The sequence below is a fragment of the Agelaius phoeniceus genome, chromosome 7 (genome assembly GCF_051311805.1).
Source record: "Agelaius phoeniceus isolate bAgePho1 chromosome 7, bAgePho1.hap1, whole genome shotgun sequence".
Classification (NCBI taxonomy): Eukaryota; Metazoa; Chordata; class Aves; order Passeriformes; family Icteridae; genus Agelaius; species Agelaius phoeniceus.
This window is the reverse complement of record NC_135271.1, coordinates 28,389,203-28,411,615: the sequence shown is the minus strand read 5'-3', so window position 1 is coordinate 28,411,615 and position 22,413 is coordinate 28,389,203. Positions and strand designations below refer to the sequence as shown.

At 35.9% G+C, this 22,413-nt stretch overlaps 1 protein-coding gene across 2 annotated transcripts in view; it reads right to left on the bottom strand.

Annotated features, from left to right (window-relative positions):
- Positions 1-22,413, bottom strand: part of PDE11A (phosphodiesterase 11A) — a 104,758-nt gene that overhangs the window by 40,430 nt on the left and 41,915 nt on the right. For both annotated transcript variants that reach the window (XM_054636474.2, XM_077181372.1), the window contains exons 4-10: positions 22,228-22,368; positions 20,360-20,424; positions 16,193-16,325; positions 13,751-13,826; positions 12,292-12,359; positions 11,840-11,932; positions 9,313-9,363 (exon numbers count right to left, since the gene is read on the bottom strand). In XM_054636474.2, coding sequence (XP_054492449.2) covers positions 9,313-9,363; positions 11,840-11,932; positions 12,292-12,359; positions 13,751-13,826; positions 16,193-16,325; positions 20,360-20,424; positions 22,228-22,368 — 627 coding nt within the window. The remainder of the gene's footprint in view (positions 1-9,312; positions 9,364-11,839; positions 11,933-12,291; positions 12,360-13,750; positions 13,827-16,192; positions 16,326-20,359; positions 20,425-22,227; positions 22,369-22,413) is intronic.

Below are 22,413 nucleotides of genomic sequence, written 5' to 3'. Positions count from 1 at the left end.
GGAAAGACTAAACCTGCAGAACTGCTGACACCATTTCTCTTAGAAGCTGTTTACTCTGCCAGGGGTTTTGCCCAGACGAAACCAATAGCAGACGCCCCCCGGAGCAGCCAATGAAACAGTGTAATAAATAACCTATACAAGATTGCAATTACAAATATTTTTGTACATAATATAGTCTGGATAATGTTTTGCTTGGATGACCTAGGCCCATACATCCCAAATTGATCTAGAAAGCAAGTGTGCATCCAGGGAATTATTTTCTTTCAAATAATGCCAGAGCCTAAGTTAATACTGCATAGAAGCACGGTCACTTACATGCTCATGTGTGGGACAGCCCTTTCAGCACAGCCTTATTCTCACCAGTTGATGGAGGAATGAAAAAGAAAAAAATTGCAGGATACAACATGGCTGAACCTGTAAGGATATTTCTCTCCAGTCTCTCAGTGGCATGTGCAAGAAAGGCATGCTGCCTTGTGCTGGGAACATATTCTGCCACATGCACACACACAAACATTATGATGGTGTGAAATTGCACTGGCATTACATTTTCCCAGGATTTTACGGCTGAACAGAAATGCTGCTTGGCGACCAGCCTTAAAGTGGAGCAAGGATGGCACCCAGTGGCCAAACAGACTCATCTCAGAAAAACGTCTCCCATTCTTCACTTCGGAGAGTTTTACTTATAAAAAGGTTCTAGCTCTAATATCAACTTATTGGAAACGTCAAAAGCTTTTAAAGGACACTGCCTTCTTCCTTTGGGGAACATTTATCGCTGTAAAATATTTTTTTAAAAAGCCTGTAGAAATTTTGCCATTAATAATTCAAAATCAACACAAGCAAGCATTTATGACAAACAACTGCTTGCAGCTGGAACACTGCATAGAGGCAGAAATAAACAACGAAAAATATTTTTTCCATTTGTAGGGTATATGCTAAGAAAAACAATAATTCCTGTTTTAAAATTCAGTACAACTAAGTTTTTAATTTTAAAATTAACATTGATAATATTAATTATTTAATTTAAAAATTAATATTGATAATATCAATGCCAAATAAAAAGTTTCTATCTATATAAATTTTGGTGCAAAGCACCTCTATTTTTCAACCACAAAATTCCTACTTACAATTCTCAGCCTACTGGGACTACACAAGAAATTAAGCACAGATAAATAAGGAATAATTTAAAATGTGAAGTATTATGCCATTTTTATAGATTTCTTTGAAAATTTCTTTCCTCCATGAGATAAAATAAACACTAAAATGGTCTTTCTGGAGCAGTTGGGAATGCAGGTCTCAGAAGAGTGACCTGTGACACACAGGGCCAGCCCAAGGGATCTCTCATCAGCTGTGTGGGGAATAATTTGCTCCTTGTTGGTGGCAAAAGAACCATGGTAAAGTCACACTGAAGAACTCCTAAATTACCATCTTTCACTGAAGTACCTCAGAGTTTTAAATTATGCTGGCCCACTTCCAGTACATGAGTCTGCTAGATAAATTTTTCTTCCTGTTTGAAAATTTTTCCTAATACAAATTCCTAAGTCTGTCACTGACTGAAGTACACTACTTTATTATTTGACAAGTGTTAATATTTTTTCCTTTTTTAATCATCCATCAGATACCCCTGTGGCTTGCATGGCAGTTTAAATGCATTCCATGCCTTATCATTTTTGCATGGTTGCTGGCAAAATAGTGTAGCAATGCTGAATTCTGTTTATTCCTTGATGTTTTCCATCTGACAAGGGATTCTTATGGAGCATGATGACCGATCAGATTGAAGGACAGACAACAGGTCTGTTGGGTACTAAATCATCTTCACTTGGGAGCAATGTTGTGTTCCAACAATTGCTTTTTCGAACTTGTTTTTCCTAAGCATTATCAAGACCTGGACCAGTTAGGGGTTTGTGTATGGAAACAGATGCAAGAAACACAAGATTTCCCACGTGAATAACAAAAATCCAGTATCTGAGAGCAGCACAGTAGCAACATGCGTTTTTTAGTATGGACAACTTAATAATCCAAGTGTTTTATTACTTCTCTGCTGAAAATGTCTGTTGTTTAAGTATCACTGTATTACTGTGCATAATTACTAAGAAACTGAAAAACAGCCACTATTAAAGGCAGTAAGTCAGTAATATTTTTCAACTACTTGGAATGTTTTTATTTTAGTACTGTAAATATTAGAGTGTAGCAGAAATAATTAGGGTTATCTAGATCAATTGAAATCTACTTTAGCTTTAGAGAAGAAGGCTTTTTAAAGCAACTAGTACAAAGACTGTTTTGATCATGCACGTACTTTAATTTTCTGTTATTTTAATTTATTAAAGTTTATTATTTTTAAGGTATTTAATGAGGAGATTTAAGCTTTTATCTAACTATGAAGTAGCTGATCTTGGAAAGAGTAATTTATTTTTTAATATTTCTAGTTACTGTGTGTTTGCAGTTAGAATATAAATGGTGATTTTTCACTTCTTTTTTAAATCATAGCCTTTAAGATCCCTTCTTTTTAACCTACAGCACAAATATATCCAAAGATTATTCTGCATAGCATAAACATGCTGGAATAAATATACTTTGCTTTTGCATATTAAAAAAATTCCACAGAAGTTCCTTATTGACTTCTGCAATGTTCTTGCCCTGAAGCAATCCAGACCAGAATCTATTCCTTGCTGAAAGAAGCCTATCTCTTTTAAAAATTCATTTAATGACTTGTGCTAAACTCATAAATTAACAGAAAAAGTCGTCTGGGCATGGGTATATGATTAAATTGTGGGCTTTATCTAGCTTCCAGGCCCCAGGCTTCTTTCTTAACTTGGCCTTAACTCTCCTAAATCATATACAGCTTTTCTTCAAGATAAAGATTTATTTTAAAAGAGGATTTACTTATCCCCTACACTAGAAAACAAACTAGTTTTATGCAGGCTTATCATATAAATGCAATACAGTTGCATCACACAAATTTGTTGCAGTCCTAAAGTAGAATTGTCGAAACTTTCACAGATGTTTTAATATTTCTGTGCCCTCTTTGCAAATGGGAAAGCAAACCATGAAGTAGTGCCCTGCCCTGCTCAGATGATTTGGCAACACAGGGACAAGGAACTTGCCCAGTTAAACTGCAAATCTTCAGAGGGTGGATCTGTCCTCACAACCACTGCAGCCTCCCTTGGACCCCTCCAGAGCCAACAGGCAGGGCTGGCTGCACCCAAGAGGGCAGCACAGTGCTGGAGCCTCACCAGGCTAAAGCATTCCTTGTGAGCCTTCCCTCCACAACATCCTAGAAAATTCATATTCCATTTGCCCTGGAGGAAAGGTAGTATTTTCCTGTAGGAGCTCTATGTTTTCACCTGAAATAATAAATATGGCCATTTTAGAAATTTTACAAGAGGAGTCCCCTCTGTGATATTTTGCAGCAGTGTAATCTCGATTCCCTATGAAGTCAATAAACTCAAATGCTGAAATTTTAATAAAACTGAATGTTTAAGTTTCTGAAACCAAATTCAGAATTCCCACTAGCTTTTTCAATTACTATTCCTTGAATTAGGGTAGGCACAGTAGTATGGCACCAGTCTAGCAGGACAGCTCCAGCAGTAACTCCTGAAAGGTGCCTCTCATGTCTGTGACATGCGGAATTCATCCAACAATCTTTATTTCTCATAAAACACTTCCTGAAAGAAAATAAGCAAAAACCCTCAGGTAATATTATTTGAACTGAAAAAACATACCCCCCTGGTGTGCTCCTTTCTGCTTTGGTGAGCTGCACATTGGAGTTCCCTGACCCAGAGAAGATCAGTCTCAATTTGTCTTTTCCTTCTGCCAATTCCTCGTTTTAACACATTTAACTCTATCTACACTGATAGGCCATGTAGTTTAACTACAAGTTTGCTGAAGAGAGATTTTGAATTAGATTATAATCTCCACCCTAATTTCATTTCTCTAAATCCAGACATTTTATGAGAAAACACCATGAACAATCTTTCCCTACTCCACTTCTCCAAGCCATTCCCTGTTCACTGAAATTGGAAAAAAATGGAACTACAGAGCACTTGTCTGAAGTCAGATGACAGCCTCACCTTTCAGAATCTAGTATAAACACTCAGTATTTTATTTTATCATTGTTTATAATTTTCAGTGTAACACATTGCAAATGTGTTCTTGACTTCTTGTTTCCATGACAACTGAAGACATGGGCACATGTCAAAGCGTACTAAATAATGTAATACAAAGAAGACCTTGGTTTGATGAACTATGAAACTCTTAACACAGTGCTTTAGTTCTTGTCTTACGTGGGCAGTGGATGTTGAAAAGCAGAGAAATTAACTGTGTTTTACATCTTGCGATCATGTACCTTTCTCAAAAGGGGAAAAGGGAACACAATTCAATATTAACACTTAAGCCCTGGTTACTCTCAAATTTTTTCTTTATTTTTTTTCCTATTGTTGCTATTCTCAGTGGAACCTGAGCAGCTGGAATAGCACTATGGAAAAGCTCAGTGCCAGCCAAAGAGAAGTGAGTGTGAGCAGCCTTGGAGGCCAATCTGGCAAATCCTGCAGCGTGTGAAGAGCTTCGTGTTTCCCCACACATGAAGGGGAACACAGGGTACCAAACTGATTGACACAGCAGTGCCATAAAAAGCAACAATGCATAACCCCCTGAATTCTCTGGCAATGTTTCATACATGCTCCAAAACCAAGACCAGATTGCCTTTCTGAAGTTTAGTTACTGAGGAAGACTATGAAGTAATTATTTTAAACTACTAAAATTATTTAATTACAAGCGTATAAAAAAGTAGTAAAAGTAGTTCTAAAGTGAAAGATGACATCACAGCAGAGAATAACATAGCCAAGGAATGCTTTCTCTATTGTTTCAAATATTGAAGATAAAACCAGTACAAAAATTTCATTTGTTCTCATTGTGCTGCCCATCGTTATACATTTAAGGGTGCATAAGGCATGAATAACAAATGTTAAATCATACATAACTCACTCCAAGTATCAAAATCACATAGATCCATCATCTTTTGTGGATTCAACCATTGTCATATACAGTAGCAGTCTTAAAAGTAGTTTCTTTTTTTTTTGGTTAAAACTTTTTTCATCATTCTGTAGTTAAAGGAGTGTTTTTAAGAAAGACACAAAAGCCTCCCTACGTGAAGGTAGATCTTAAATAGCCACACATCAAGAAGGCTACAAAACTGAGAAATGCAGAAATTGTTATTGTTATTCATGCTACATTTTGAACTGAAGATTCTGTAAAGCAGGTGATACATTATTTTCCATTGTGCATCTCTCCTGTGTGCTGTTTGACCTAAAAAAGGGAATCTCTCCCAGGGCTATAAATAATGCATCATAGTCATTAAATATTGATCTGGCTTATGCCATTGACAGCTGCGCAATTAGGCTTGCTTCTTAAAAATAGCTTCTTGTACATTTCCCATAATAGGACAGCGTTTACATATTCTCTTTGGAAACTACATTGGTGAAATTTAAAGGAGGTGTGTGTTTGTGGGGCTGCTTGCTAAGTCATGGGACTTGTTCATCACTGTCTCATAAATCAGTAACTCTTGCTATAAATATCCTGTCCTGAACACAATTCTCCGTTCTTTACTCATGTATCTATATTTGTCTAACACATAACTATATTTAGGCTTGCAGAACCTGAATTTCAGTAAGAAAAAACCTGGCACAGGCTTGCTATAGGCTGCTACAGAATAGCTTCAATCTCAGATTAATCAGATCTCAAGTGCCTTGTCTGTTCCAATGACACAAATGTTTATAGCACTAGCACTAGTACACAGCAGAAATGACAGAATAGTCTTTTAAGTCTAAAATACAAGGGAGAAGTAAGTTGCCACAGTTTTTAAAATCACAGCTATTTCTAACTTCTTCTAAGTTCTTATGCATTAATTAATAAAATTGATATTGATGTGGATATGATTCAATGGTGCATTGCTTTAGCTTATCCTGCCAAAATTCAGTTTGAATTTAGCATAGTTATGTAGATGCAAGAGAGGAGAAGCATTGTGATAAACCAGGCTGAAGACTTCAGACATTCTCAGAAAAAAATTGCACTCTAGGTGATGTTTCTTTTGTTTTGCTTGCAAATGCCCATGAAAAGTAAAGTTTAGTTTTTCTTCCTGTACCTGGAAGAATGGTATCAGAAACCACAGTAATGTGGCACATATCAGAAAACCTAAAAAAATATTATGCAGTTTGTGTGAATTTAGCAGTATATTTAATTTATATCTTTTTTGAAGCTATAATAATCTAAACCTGAAAATTAAAAAAAATCTAAAAATATTTAGTATCCAATTGTATGGCATGGTCTATTTTCATACACTCATGTTTTATTGTTGCATACTGTGAACTTCCTCTGTATTTTTCCAGCTCCACCAGCAATAGTGCTTTGCACTTTTTCCCAGACAAACATCTGGAGAAAGGCTTAATATCTTAAGGGTTTCTTATTAAGGTGGGGTTTTCTTCACTAATTCTTAGATGGGATTACAAAAAACAGAAATAAATGTTATTTATTTTACAGAACTTGGTCACAGTGATTATGTTTAATTATTAAAAAGATGGCTATATTTGTGAATTTGTGTGTTTGTGAATTCATCCACTGACAGTAAGAAATTAATGATGAAATTTCAGGTAAAAAAAATCAACTTTAGCTACTCTTGCTGGGCTTTTTATAATGCAATGAAATAATTCACTAGTAAAAGCCAGAGGAAAAATAAACTTTAAGTACACTTGTAATTTTTCACTTTTTATCAGAATATTCTCAAGATCCTGTGCAAATAAAAATTAATGGAAAAACATTTTATGAAAACTATAAAAAGTGAGATTAAAAAGAGGGAAAGAAAATCTTGTACTACAAGAGTATGTAATTATTTCCAAGATCCTGGGATCCAGTTACAGTATGTTTGGGATAATGTTGAGAAGTTGTCAAATCCAGGGTATTGTCACTGCAAAGTCATTAATTACTGCTGGGTGTCAGTCAGGAGCCAATAGTGATCTCCTGGCATCACTCTCATTTTGATGTTTCTGTGGTGTGTGTGCCTCTGCTCTGACTGCACCAGGACATTGGGTAAATCAGAACAGACATTTGCTCTGACACCTGCCAATAAATCACCACAGAGAGAGGGGACACATTTAGCCCCAAACACCCCCAGAGGGAAGGATAGTTTATTAGCCAGTCAAGTCTAGAAGATGATCCTAATATAACAAAGGGCTTAAACAAAATATAACAATATAACAAACAGGGAAAAGAGCAGTGATTTCAGGGTAGGATGCCTTGGGAGACCGCAGCAGGGAGGCCAGCTGTGAGCAGGGAGATGGGAGCAATTTCATCCCCCGGATGGATGGGCCTCTCTGGGATGAGCTCCGTGTCACAGGCCCACAAGACATGCTGGTTGTCTCTGGGTTTTTGTTCTTTTGTTTTGCTTACATCCAGTGGTGCAAAAGCATTAACAAAAACTACTTCAGAGACATTTTGTCAGGAATTAAGTGAGACAACTGGATATAGACATAGAGAAGTGACAATGTTACTTGAAGAACAGCCTAACTTACTTTAGGCATAGCTTGGTTATGTTCCTTATTTTCTCACCTATGTTCTTTATATGACACGTCTTTTGGAGTTATATCTTTTGGAATTATTACTGAATAAGTGCTTTTCATTTCCTTTTACATTATTATTAGCCATTAAATGGATAGTTGCATGCCTTCAAGGTAAATGGATAATGAAAAGAGATGTCTTTGTCATGAAGTCACCTGGGAAAACAAGTAGAATAGCTTCTTATCACATGAGCATCTGTGTCCAAAGAGTAACATAGCAGGCTGTTATTTCAACTACAGAGGCTATGAAGGAGAGTTATCTTTCAATGGCTGGCAGAAATCAAGTATGGCCCTCTTGTACATACAAAGATACTGATGGAATCCTGAGAGTCATAGAAACTATATTACAGATGTGTAGTCTAAGGTAAATTGAAATATAAAAGCAAAACAGAAAATTGATGGTCCTTTACCCCTTTCTTTCCTCTTTCTCAAAAGTGTTCAGTTCTTTTTGCCGAACACTAAATACAATTACTGCACACACAAAAGTACTTCCTGTAGTGTTGCATGATCTTCAAGCATGCTGAATCCAGAAATACTTCAGTAATCTCATCTTAAGCATACACAAGTGTGGGTAATTGTACCAGTAATTACAGTGGAGGGAGAGTATTACACCCTTATCACCAGGTATCAATACAGATACCAGGCACAGCCATCATCTGGGCAATAATCTACAAACTCATTAACTAGCAAAAGCTGCCCTTCCTCAGCCCAGATCACTCAGCAGGATCAGCTCTATGCCAGCCATGTGTGGTGCAGAAAGCAGGTTGCAGCCTGACAGCCAAGTGTCAAAATAAGCACCCAACAGCTAGCTATTCTTCAGCTAGACAGATGCCAGAGCTCCAGAGCAGGGAGTGCCAGCAATGTGCAATGGGTCACAGCAGTCCAGATCTCCTTCCCAGACCTCACTACAGTCTCTGATGCACTGTGTGTCCAGGAGACCAACAGTGATACCCACCATGGGAGTCTCCCATGGGAGCTTTGAGGAGCCCTCTACCAGCATTGCCTCCTCTTAGCCAAGGGAAGCATCACCAAATTTCCCAAGTGCCTCCTCAAGCAGGAAAAGAGAAATAGTCTATCACAAAAGCAGCACTGGAGTGCTGGCAGTGATGAAAGATCAAGGGCACTGCTCCCCCTACTTTCTAGCCCAAGGCAAGGCAGGATTCAGTGAGAACATGTAATTATTGGTCCCTACCAATGCTATACTCAGAACACATCACTTTCACATTCTGCCAAGGGTGCTTACAAGAGTTTGAAGATCCCTCACCTTCCTGTCCAGCCTTCTGAGCCTATGCATAATCTGGATAGTGAATGCTCCACTTTTTTAGCAAACACAGGGCAGCTTCCAAGCTGTAAGCATGTAAAGTCTCAAGTTCCTTTCTTTTTCTGTAGTCTCCCTCTCATCTCCTACGTGGTATGACTTCCCTGTGATGGTTTCTGCTTAGGAGGCCACCAAACCCACAATGACATGCAGTTCCAGTAGCTGGTGCTGGGACAATGGGACTTCGCTGCTGTGCACTGCAGCTCTTTGTCCTCTTTATCCCTTATCCACCTTCCCTGCTTAACAGCCTTACATGTAATATATACACTGTAAATAATTTTTAATTAAGATTTTCTGCTTATGATGTAAAACTTCTCTCAGATAGTGAAGACAAATATGAATTTACAGTTATAGTTTCAGAAATTAGTATATCAAAAACTTAAATCTTACCTTGAATTTATCAACTTCTGCCTTCGAACATGTTGCATGATAAGACAACACCTGCCCCAGAACAAAAGAGAAAAACCATTTTTGTACACTTGTTAAGTAGCAATATCAGGGCTCTGTACTGCAGTCTAATCAGTTATGTTTAAAGCAAATTTTATTAGCATTTGTGTGATAATTCTGTTCTGATTGACAGCATGTAATAGCTAATTACAGGTTATCAGGCATACATTTGGCAGTTATACTGCAGGGAATTTTATAGGGAATAATGAACAGTAAGTAATTTAATATTATAAGGATTCCTACATTGTTCTCCTGAAGTTCTGCATCAAAAGAGAAAGAATTTAATGTAAAAATAACAGTAGATTTATGGACTTTTAATAATGCCTTTTCCTGTACTGAAAAGCTTTAATGCCTATACTAGTGGCACATCGCTGCATCCAAATATCAGCACCTCTGTGGTGTGTCTGACATTCTCTTCAATACCATTCTGCAGAGAGCAGCATCAAATAAAATGTACAAAGTACTGCACACCTGCTCTTGTGAGGGAGCTCCCAGAGCCAGAGCACTCCCAGCAAGGACAGGTTCTTCCCCACATGCAACACCTGACCTGCTGATGTGCTACAGCTTTGATACAGGCTTCTCACTTGGAAATAATTTTCATCTATGAATGTCTGTGTTATTCATACAAACACCTAAACTGTGTCGCATGGCGTGTTGATTTGCAACACCTTGTGGCACTAAGTCCCAAGACATTTTTACTCTTCTCAGTTTTAGGGATGCCACCTTTTACAGTAACAGGAATTCATTCCTGCACTATAAAATAATAAATAAAAACCATAAACTCATTTGTTCTGTACATCATGTCCTTTCTCAAATAGTATCTATTTTTCTGTCCAACCATTCTGCAACTTCTCTTAGAAACTGGTAAGATTAGTCAAATTATATCTTATGCTATGACAGATTACACTTAACAACCAAATTCTCCTTGATCTGTATTCATTATATCTCTTTAGGTTTTAACAGTCTTCCTAAGTATTTATTATTCTAATCTTTAAATAAATTTGCAAATTTAGTGTCCATAGTATAAAAAAAAGGATTTAGCCTGGCTTTGAATCATGGCAAACTTTCCTGATAATTTATGTTTTGCTCTTCTGTTTATTAGTCACTCTTATCAGAATATTGTATGAAAACCTGTATCAGCATATATGGAATCATAATAAGAATCTTATTATGATATATAACAAGTTCATTTATTTTACATCTGATATCAATGTAATTTTCAAGTGCCTTTGATTGCCATTTTAGCTAAACACATAAATACTAACGAAGTATTCTATTAGTGAAAATCCACAGTCCTTCATCTCATACCATTCTAGTGTTCAGTACTTTTCTCCTGCATCTTCCATCACTTTATGTAAATATAATCAAGAGCTGTTGCCCATTTATAGAAAGAATTACTCTTAATTGAAGATTAATGGCTATTTATCAAATCTATACTCTACATATAAGCTATATGGTTATTAGTCCTTTTTTAGATCAAAGAAAGAAGCTGTATTTTAAACTAAAAATATTTAGTTTTCTTTTATTTCAGTAGCAAATAAACTTCTATGTGAAGTTTCATCCTTATATATCTGTGTGTGACATCTATTTCTGCTTGCTTTTCTTGCCAGGAGGAGCACTCATTCTTAGGTGTCATATTCCACAAATATCTGGGACATATGAAGACTTATCCATGACAATGACATGTAAAGTATAAGGATTCTTGAAGGAGGCATGAAAAGGTAAGTTTTTAACTTTTCCTCCTACATGGGTAGATATATACAAATAATAAAGAAAGCCGCTTGTGCTTAGGATTACTAACACCAACAGCCTTACTGACTTTGGAAAGCTTTAACAGGCCTGTGTGCAGCACAGGATGCAACCCCACTATGCAGAGAATTATCTCAAACCCCAAAGCAAAGAAAAAAAAAAGCGTCTTTACAGGAATTCAGTTGGGTTTGATTTTTCTTTTAATAGAAAGAATTTCATATCTCATTGAGGTCAATGTTATTTTTGTGGTTCATATTGTAATGGTGAGTACTGGAGAAACTCAAAGGAATTACACGGGTAAAAGGTGCACATATCAGACATAACTAGATTATTTTCTTCTCTTGTCACATGTGAAATATAAAACAATACCAATATCTTAGTGATGTTACCCTTTCCTCAGAGCAATGTTTTAAGATTAATCAGTCTTGCATAATGCTTTTTTCGAGAGATCTGAAATTTCATTCAAACTGCTCTTAATTATTGTTATAGTAGGAATAATGTAAATTTCTTAAGCTATCCTCAAAACTCCTGGCTTTTTTCTCACCAAGATTATTTTTAATGTGATAATGTTTAAAATCTCCAGATATATAATAGACCACTGTGCTACATTGTTGAATTTTGTTAGAGAAGCTTAAATAATCATAGTTTTTAAAAATATAGTGGGCTTCTTTACATGTGAGAGTTAGGAGCAAGAAAAGGTTTCACAAAGATGTACACATACATCAAGAGCCACAGATTGTTTTGCCCAGGATTTCTTCACTTGGTCATACATAATTGTGTTGTTGATACCCAGGCCGCAAAAAATAACAAAAGCCTAAAATTTAAAAAGAGAGAAAAGAGAGTCAATTATGAATCAGTTATAATACAAGCACAAAGATGAACACTGGCTTAATCATTAAAAGAAATTACATTGAAATATTAGGAATAATCATGTTTAAACAGGTTATTTTAAGAATGCAGGTGAGTCACTGGCCTCCAGATGAGAGATTAGATGCCAGAAACTTGTTTTAATTAGGATGCCACCTTCTAAGGGAGGATTTCTGAGAATTAATGTCAAACTGCGAATATAGACAAGATATTCTCTCCCCATCCCTGGAGTGGACTGAAGCAGATTACTGAGAAATACCAAATGCCACTGAAATGTATGTTAATGCTGAACTGAATGTCTCTTACTTCAAACAGTCGCTGGTCAGCGTCGTCAAAGGATTTCCCATCAAGCCTGTTCAACACTTGAGCTACCCCTTTAGAAAGAGTTAATATGAGTTATAATCTTCATTCATTAATGCACAATGCAGAATGTTTTATTCATTGGTAAAATGTAAACCACATATTTCAAACTGAAAAGCAAAATGCAAATATTTATTCTGAAAATAATTAGACACAGATGTGCAATAATTTGATTGTTTTGATACTTGTACTTTCAGCTGTTATGCTTTACTCTCTAAGTATAATACTGCAAATCTAAAAGTTACTCACAGTGCTTTTCACAAAAGGTTAAAGATCTATTTGAGAAAGATCTTGATCACTTTGCTTCACTTTGCTAACAGCAATCACATAAGTTGTCCTAAAAAATTTGGAGTTACAAATACAATTTACTAAATCAGTACTTTCATCCCTAAAATCTTACTTAGTTTAGCATCACCTGGGTATATAAACCCTTTTATACTCATGACTGGTTCATTAATTTACTCAGCCAATGAAAAAATGCATTTTCCAAACTAATGCTGATTTCTACAACAAACATTTCTATTTCATTTAGGTACAATAAGCCCTTAGAAAAATACTGTAAGAGTAATCCACTGACAAGAGTTCAAATTATTTCTCATTCTTGAAGATAAGGCACAGTTCACAACAAAAAACATGATGTGTTTTTAAAGGCACAACTCCCACGTCACCTCTGCTAAAGATGCTCAAAGAGCCTGCATGACACCAAGTGCCTTCAGCAATGCACTTCTGATCTCAGCTCTCCCTGGCAGCCACAAGGCACAGGCATCTACTCTTGCCCTGCCAGTATAAATTGTGATTGCTTTGACGTCAGTTCTGAGGAGCATTAGCAGAGGAATCTGGCACTGTTATTTACAAGCAGTCCTTTTTGTGCCAAAAGCAGGTAATAACACAGGGCCAACTGCTGGTGTAGCATAGCTGCAAAGAATCCTATCAAAGATCCTCTGAAACTCTGTCACATCCTGATCCAGCAACCACCACTGCAACAGGCAACTCCGACCACTGCCAAGCCCCTCCAGCAAATCTTCCCTGACTGCGCCCAGAGTTTATCATTAGAGGGAAATGAACACTTAGCTTTACTGCAGACAGTTGCCCATGTACTAAAGAAGGAGACCCAAGGAAATCAATGCATATAAAACATTTTTCACTAATATGGTTAGAATTACTGTTTTCATCTTATTAAAGTTGAGTACAATATATAACTTAATAACAACACGGCTGGAAAGCTGAAAAAGTCCATAAAGTATCCAAGTCAAAACATCCCTTCTTGGATACTTAGCATGCATCCTAGGTACTGTAACTTAACAATCTTCAGCTGGGAAAAAGAAGGTAAAGGAACACAGAATTAAAAAGATAAAACTAAATTTACATTAGCACAAAAATTATGCAGCCATGAAGGAAGTCTTACCAATTATTTGGTGGGTGCTGTTCCATATTGGAACACAAAGAACAGATCTTATGTGAAAGCCAGAAATTTGGTCAGCCTAAAATGTAGAAATGAGAGCTTCCATTAGTGGTGCTGTTTTCATTTTTTAAAATCATAGTAATAGAAATGTCAAGGAGTAAGTTTACATTATAAATGTCATTTCATATGAATCAGCTCTCAGAAAAAAAAAAATCTGCTGAAACTTCATCTGCAGTAACCAAAAGTCAAAAGGATTATTTTAAAAATTGCCAAAGAATATAAAAACATTAGCATCTTTGGCACATTAAGCTTGCACTATTTGACTGATTTGGCACTAAAGACAAACTATAATTGAGGCAATATCCAGACAAATTTTGGATTACTTACACTGGTGGATTAGTAGAGATAACTTTCACTGAACAAGTTTGCCTTAGAAGTACCCTTCCCAGCTGTCAAACTGAAATTGGACTTAGCAAGGCAGCTGTAGAAGGAGGCTTACAGGAAATACACATTTTCAGAAGAAAGGTGAGAGTATGTAGGGAATTGTGCAGAAGTGCAAGTTAGTAAAAAATGTAAGGATGGAGCCAAACCCTAGATTTGAGATAAATGGTCCTTTTGTTCCAATGACAATTTACTGCCTCATTTATTGTTTTCTAGCTAATACAGTATACAACTTCACAATTTATTTCAAATTTCACTGATTCTCTTTTTTCTACAATTAGTAACATTATTCTTTAGTGTCACTGCATTGAAATGTGAACAGAAAACAGTTTTTCAAAAGAGATCAGAGAGCAGAATGGGTCCACTCAGAGAAGATCAGGAGATGGTCTCTTACTAAAACTGCCACTGCTACAGGCAGTGTTTAATAGAAGAGAACTAAAAGACCAGCATTAATTCATATATGGGAAGCAGGATGGGATCACTGTGATGTCCTAGCTAGCAAAAGATATAACTCAGGTTTTAATTAGATTACTGCCTATTTGTACATACTCAGAACTCATCACTGAAACTGGTGTGGAGTGCCACCTAAAATCCATGGGAATGGGGCAATAGTTGATTAAAATGTATGTCTTGAAATGAACTGCAAAATACTTTTGCATTAAATTCTTGATGAATGAGTTGAAAATTGAGCATCAACATTTGCAGATGAGAAGTAGTGTTCTGAGAAAAAAATAAGAGATGATTTTCAACTGAAGCAGAGAACAGAGAATTTCTGTTCATAACTACAAATACATGTTTGATTCTATCTAAGTAATAAGGGATACTATGTTCCTCTTAATACTCTTGTCTATAGAAATAATTGAGTAGAAAGACTGAATTTAAGAATTAAATTTTCATAGGAACCCATCAAAAGAAAATTATTATTGCCCTTTGTATCATTTTCTTTATATATATTGGGTAGCGCCTCCAACTTGGAAAGAACTAACTGTGAAACAAATAAGAGATAGCTGAATTATTCAGGAGATGATATAATACAAGTAAAATTGCAAACATCAAGGACTGGCATGCTTTAAGTTAGCATATCTAAACACCCCAGGCATTAATTGTACTTGCAATTCTGAACAGATTAACATCAATGCAGTTTTCTTTTATACTTCTACAGCAGGGCCCTTTTATTTTTTCTTGTTTCAAAAAATTCTGCTGGTTTGAGAGATAATCCCTTTAATGACACGTGGAATAAAATTGGAACCAAGCAAACTCTCAACATGAAACACTTCCAAGAACACTTACTGTAGCAATATATTTTAGGAGGCTTTCTGACCAAGGCTGTGATTAATGTGCTGTCCGAGTGCTGGCCAAGTCCTCCACAGTAATGCTGGATTAGAATTCAGTGAAGATTTTGTCCTTCCATACACCTCTAACATTTATTTAGATGTTAAGTATACTTACATTTTTATCTACACCTTTCTAATGGGAAATGAATACCTTAAGATACACAAACAACTTTTATTGGGAGTGAATGTATCTTGAAGAAGTACCCAATCCAGTGTGTATTTGAGCAAATTAAACTGTTGGTTGGCTAAGTTAGATCACAAACAACATTTGTCTGTCTGGATACCAGCTCTGCTCACATTCTGTCTGTGTGCAGCCCCAGTCACCCCAACAGCTAACAACGCTGGTGCTGCTAACACTGAACACCAACAAATTTTCAGCAATAAAAATCAGTTTGCATAGGTATCAAGGCAATTGGTAGGGGAATCACTTATAAACAGGAAAAAAAAAGGAATCATGGACAAGCTACTCAAAGTAATATGCTAATTCAGTGATCTGTGTTTGCATTATAAAACCATAGAAGACCAGAAGGATAACTTACTGGATAGAAAAAAATAATTCAATAAATATTCACATGTCTCACAGCCACTTGGCTATAAAACCAAAATTTTTATATTAGTTGTGATGCTCAAAAGTAATATATAATAAATTCCATTTGTAAAAATCTCCCACCTCAGCATCAAAGCGGGGGTCCTGATAGGCATCACTGATGTTCACTGGGAGACCTGTGGAGGCGACGAGTTCAGCAATGCTGTTGTTTATTAGCCAGTCTGAATAAGATGATTTTTCCACGCTGTCTTTGAAACTATCAAAATGCAGGACAAGGGAAGAAAAGTAGAGAGTCAACGTTAACTGCAAGTCCAGCATGTCTCAAATGCACATTAATAGGAACAGCATTCACAATTATTAATAGTTACCAAAAATTAACTATAGAACAATAATTTGGTATTATTGAAGTGGTACCTCAAAAATTCTCTCCTTTACATAACTCTTTCTATTGAAAACAGCATTGGTGTCTCAAGTAAATAAAATATTTGATAGATTTTACCTATGAATCACCAGTGGACTGTGTTCTAAGTTTCTGTAGAATACAGGACTGCTCATGAAAAGCAACCAGTTCTAAAAAATATTTTCAGTAGAGTAACCTAAAATATATACTTTTTAGCATTTTTAAATTAATCTAATAATCTGTGATATTTTCAATTTTTATTTTCAGTAATTTTGTTGTCAAAATGACTTTTGAAAAAATTTTGGCATCTGAAATGCCATATCTGAATGGCTGAAAAAGGGATCATTGAATAAGCCTTAAATCAATCCTGCAAGTATATTGCAGCAGGTAGATCCAAGTAGTCACACAAGACACGAAGGATTCCTTTTTTTTACCTGGTTGAGCTTCTGCCATGGTTACTGAGGGGCTCAAGAGCTATCACTAAATGAGCAAAAGACAGTAAAATGATGGCCTCAACTCACCACAGTCCACTGCAGCTTCTCAGAAAACTCAGTGTTTAGCAGACCTTAAATTCCTCACCTAATCAGCAGGAAAGTTCTCTTTAACTTATTTCAGGCAGGTTCTTGACACTGGCAATGTCTGGCTACTCATGACTGAATAATAAAAAAATGCCTGTTGTCTTAGTTTTAAAAAGAAAAACTGGTAAATTTTTAACACCTGAGAAACATTTCTTAGAAAAAAGTTACTAAGAAGCTATGGAGAATACAATAGTTTGAGGCTTTGAAGCATTCCTCATGAATGAAAGCAGGCTGAACAGTAAAATCCTTGAAAGACTCAATCAAAGTGAAAGGATTGATTTTTGTTGGCTGCATTGATTTTCTGGAGACTAATTCAACTACGTCACTCATCTAAAAGAAAACGTAATATTCTTAAAAGGCTATAAGTAAAAATAATAATGATTTACAGAAATCTAGAGGAATCCACTTTCATTTGGGATAATAATTTTGAATGACTGTAATAAATGTTATGTGTACACTTTGACAGAGACCTTTACATAAATATAATGGGTTTTAAGCTAAGTAAAAAAATCACATTTATAATTTAACATTTAATTCATAATTTAATTTGTTTCAAATACTTCGGAGGCAAAAATCTTTAAGGATAAAGATCTAATTTAGAATGCATAGTTCCCAGTCCATAACTTATCTGAATGATACTATCATGTAAGACACATACATCAGGACTGTATATAGGTGTCAAGCATTTTAAGCAGCAAATTAATTCCAGTAAAAGAAACAAGATAACATTCATAATTAAGTTTTAAAAGCAGGTTCTATTATGGTCTCTCCATTCCTAGCAAGCACTCTACACCCATACTCCAGAAGACAGGCACATCATCCCAGGGGCAGTAAAACAGTTGAGGGATTTCAGCCCTTCCTCTGTACCAGCCCAAGTGGGAAGGAGCACAGATATTTTTGCCCACACAACTCATACTCTGGCCCAGGCAGGAGACTTGTCCACTAGCACTGGTACCCAGGTTAGAGAGCTGTCATCTCAGCTACCTGCTAAAATGGAATCTCATCTGCCAAAACTGCTGCTTCTGTGCAGGAAAGGCACACTTCACAGCACATTCCATCAGGCTCATCTTCATCTAGATCATACCAGAACTGAGCCCCCAAGGATTCTGACATTTATGTAATATTTTTTCAAAGGGAGAGAAAATTTAGGGGACTTGGCAAACTTGTACTTCAAGAAGAAAATCACTGGGAAAAACAAAAGCATCAGTGTGCCAGTATGGATAATAAAGAAACTTGATTGTGGTGTGTGATGAAAACTTGGAAACTGAACAAAAAAAGGCAAGTGTGGCCTTGCAAGACATTTCTTTACAAACAACAGCAAAGAAAATAAGTATGAATATTCAATTATGATATTTAGGTATTTAACAGGTGAGCTGCCATCATGCAGATTTATGAAGGCAAAAGAAAAGCCAACTTCTAAAACTGTGTGAGAAAGTATATTGGGGCATGCATTGGGGCATGCATGAAATATTGTCTTAGGACGTTCTTTCTCATTTAGATAAAACATAATGAGAACTGTTCTCAGCCTGAAATGTCTGGATTTCAACTAAAATTTCAAAGAAATAATGTTTTTCTTAACTGCTGTAATGATGAAGAAACTCATCTTCTTTTCCCCACATGAAAAGTCTCATGACTTGACATCACTTACAGCTGCATAATGCAGAATGAAAAGGGCAAAACTCACTAGGAAAATGCTCAAATGTCAAGGGCTCGCGGCATTGTTCTGTATCCTAAATAACCTTTATTTTTTCACAATAGTGCCAATAACTCAAGCTGTGCCTGTGCTAGATCCAAATGTGACATCATATCTGCCAGTCTAACCTTGGTCTTTGTAAAAGCAACTTCACTTTCCACAGGAAAAAATAATCACAGAAAAAGTGATACATCTTTATGTTAAAATGCACAGAAATATACCTTTAGGAATCTTATGCAGGCTAGCTACCAGGTTATGTGTTTATTCATGTCTTGGAATAAAGTTAAAATATTCTTGACTTGACTGTAAGCAGAGCAGGCTACTACAAACTGCTGTGGCAACATGCTAATATAACTATGGTAACAAGAAATGAGCCAGCTTGGTTATCTTGATACCACTCTACATTGTTTTGACTAATCTGGCTACTGATCAAGTTTGAGAAAAACAGGAATAACAACCACATTCCTTGATTCATACTCCTGTCCCTGAATAAAAGAAATGTATTTTCACCCCCTAGGAAAGACCAACTGCTACTCTAGAACTCTTTGTCAAAAGCAACTTGTGATTCCCAGATGAATCAACAGATTATTTAATCATATTTAAATCTTCCTATTTTTTTATTGCTTGTTTTCCATTTGCTTCATCATTCCCATACCAGGACATGGAAAGGAGATAGCTTCTACCCATATTTCTATGTGGCGCTGGACTCTGATGTGAGCTTGCACATCTTAGAAATTTTCTAACACTACCCATTTCTAATGATGTGAAATCAATCCATGAAAAGGTTTATCACCATGACAGCCATTTGATATGGAAAATTCTCCTTCAGAATCAGTATGAATTAATCTGCATAAAACCTGTGTGATAAACACTGAGCCCTGAAAGATGGAAGAAATGTGCTCACAATAGTCCTGCATCCTCATCCCCTCATTTGGTATATAGGACATTTTATGTGAACTGCTACCAGCGGTGGAACCTTGCAGGGATTGATATAACAACCTCACATGAACAAAAATCTTTCTTTTGCTACTTAAAATTGGCCCTTTATAAGTGTTTACAGATCCTACTAAGCAAAACATATACTTCCATTTTGACTGGGCTCCCAAACAAGATTTAGTCACAGGAGCACAGTTTCTAGGAAATACATATGCTCTGCGGTTTCTAGGCTTTCCAATTTGACAACAGCAGAAATAAAATTTTACTGAAAACCTCTCAACACAATTGTACAAAACAATTTTGTAAGAGATCAACAATCTAAAATAATTTTGTAATTTTTACTTCTATATTAATCAAGCAAAACAACAATTTCATGTTATCAATGAGTTCAACCATAAAAAAATCAGTTTTCCCTTGCTTTCTTACCTGAGACACTGATAGAACATTAGTGCATGTATACACACACAAACATACATACAAAAAAAAATATAGGCACATATATTTAGTCAAGCAAGCCTCCATTTGAAGCAAGCAGGTGTCTTGTCTGAGTAAAAAACAGAGGCTCACACTCTTCAATCAAATCTACACAAAGTTCCATAAGAAAATAAAATCTTGACCAAGCAGACCTTAAAACGATGTGAAAAATGTAGTTATCCATCACCACAGAAGACATGAGCACTAACCTGTTGTCAGTATCAGCACTGCATTTTGGAGATAACAATTCGAAAGATTTTGTAAATTTCACCACCTGTCACAAAAGAAGTAACTTAAGATTGCTATTAAGATAAATAAACATCTAAAAAACCAGTAAGGTTCCTCTGCTTAAACTGTATTTTTATACAATAGTCTTAGGATAAAGGTACAAATTTGTATTCTCTCAATGGAGAATTCATGTTTAAAATACACGCTGTGCACAGTTCCCTAAAAATCAATATCAAATCAAATGATATCTTCAGATTCCCTCAGAAAACTCTTTTCCACAAGTGTATATGCTTCGCTTTAAAGGCTTTTGGGACACGTATTGTGGAGCTTTACTCAAACTTCACTTTTTTAATATAGGAAAATAAACAGAAAGGCAGCTTTGCATTACTAACTGCAACCAATCACACTTGAACATATGTGTCAGGAACACATAAGTGAAACATCTTAGGAGTGGCAAAAAGTGACAGAAGAGAGGCCTTATTTTTGGATGTGTTCCCATCTTCACTTTGTTTCTGAATCATAAAAGCTTTCTGCCCAATGTACAAATGACAGTATTTTAGACATGGTTAGACATTGGGTTACTCTAAGGAGATCTATTCTGGTATATATGTTAACCCTCCAAAACAGGAGAAAGTCAGGAAAATAACTGTTTTGCCACTTGTAAAAATTACCAAGTGGGTGGTAAGATGCTATTCTCATACTCCAAATTAACCTAAGATTTATGACCATCTAGAAAAAGTTTAAGATTTTTGTCCATATTTCAAAATTTTGTCTAGAGGAATAAGAACTCATTGCTTGTGGTTTGGGAAAAGCCCCTCCAAGCTCAAAGGCAGAAATAGTACCAAGAGCAGAAAAATGAACTGCCACCCACAACTTCCTAACACAATGGACATTTATGTGAAAAATAAAAATCATATTATACTTATAAACACAGTGACATTTCGTAAGAAAGTAGTAGAACTATATATTGTAATTCTAAAATTGGGGAGGAGGGTAGCTAGGGGAACCTAGAAAGAGAAAATTAACTAGAAACATTAAAATTCTATAGTAGAGAACATAAGTGAAATAAAAACTTTGATCTTGCTTTTAGGAAAGCTGGTATAATTTAGGGCATACTCAAATGAAAGTTCTTAATTTTTATTAACTGAAATGAAATGTGAATCATATCTTTCCTCCAAGGAAAAGAATGGGGATTTTTTTCTGCCATACAAACAAATTTACGATTCTGTCTCTGACTTGTCAAAGCCTAGCAACAAATAATTAACTGCAGAATCAGTGAATACAAAAATAATAATTGTGTAGGGAAAAAGAGATATTACAAACAATGTTTTATCCTTCAGCGACTTCTCAAATCAGTGGAAAGGAGGGTAGCTTAAATTGAATAGCCTGAAAACACTGGAGGGAGCTACCAATATAAAGGCAGCCACTTAATTTATTACTAATAACAATATTCATAAAAACTTCAAATATTTTTTAAGAAGCTCTCACACCCTATGACTATAGTTTACTGCAAAGTCCCAGTGAAAGACCCTGTCAAAACTGTCAAATACTTTCATGCAGTTTACATCCATCTGTTCAACAGAACTCTGCAAATGAAATAATTATTCATGGGTCAAGTAGACAGAATAATTGCAAAAAACCAAAAATACTTCAATTATTCTGAAAGTTGGATTTCCATTTCACCTGCTCAATGTAAAAACTTACTGCTATCACAGTATAAGCCTACTGGGATAGAGACACAACAGGGGTGTAGATAAAGTTTCAGTATATACCTAAGTTACATTTAGGAACAACACCCTGAAAAACACCTGCTGTTCTGTACTTACATATGGCATTCAACTCTACTTACTGGTGAGTCAATGTCTTCCAGAAGTAACACTGAGCACCGCTCACACTTCAGGAGAGTCTGGGCCCGATGCATAATTTTCTTGACAATTTTCTCTAAGTCAGTCTGTTCCTCAAAGAGGTCATTCACTACTTCCAGTAAAGCCTGTATACAAGGACAGAAAACTCTTGTATTGGTTGTAGAATTAAT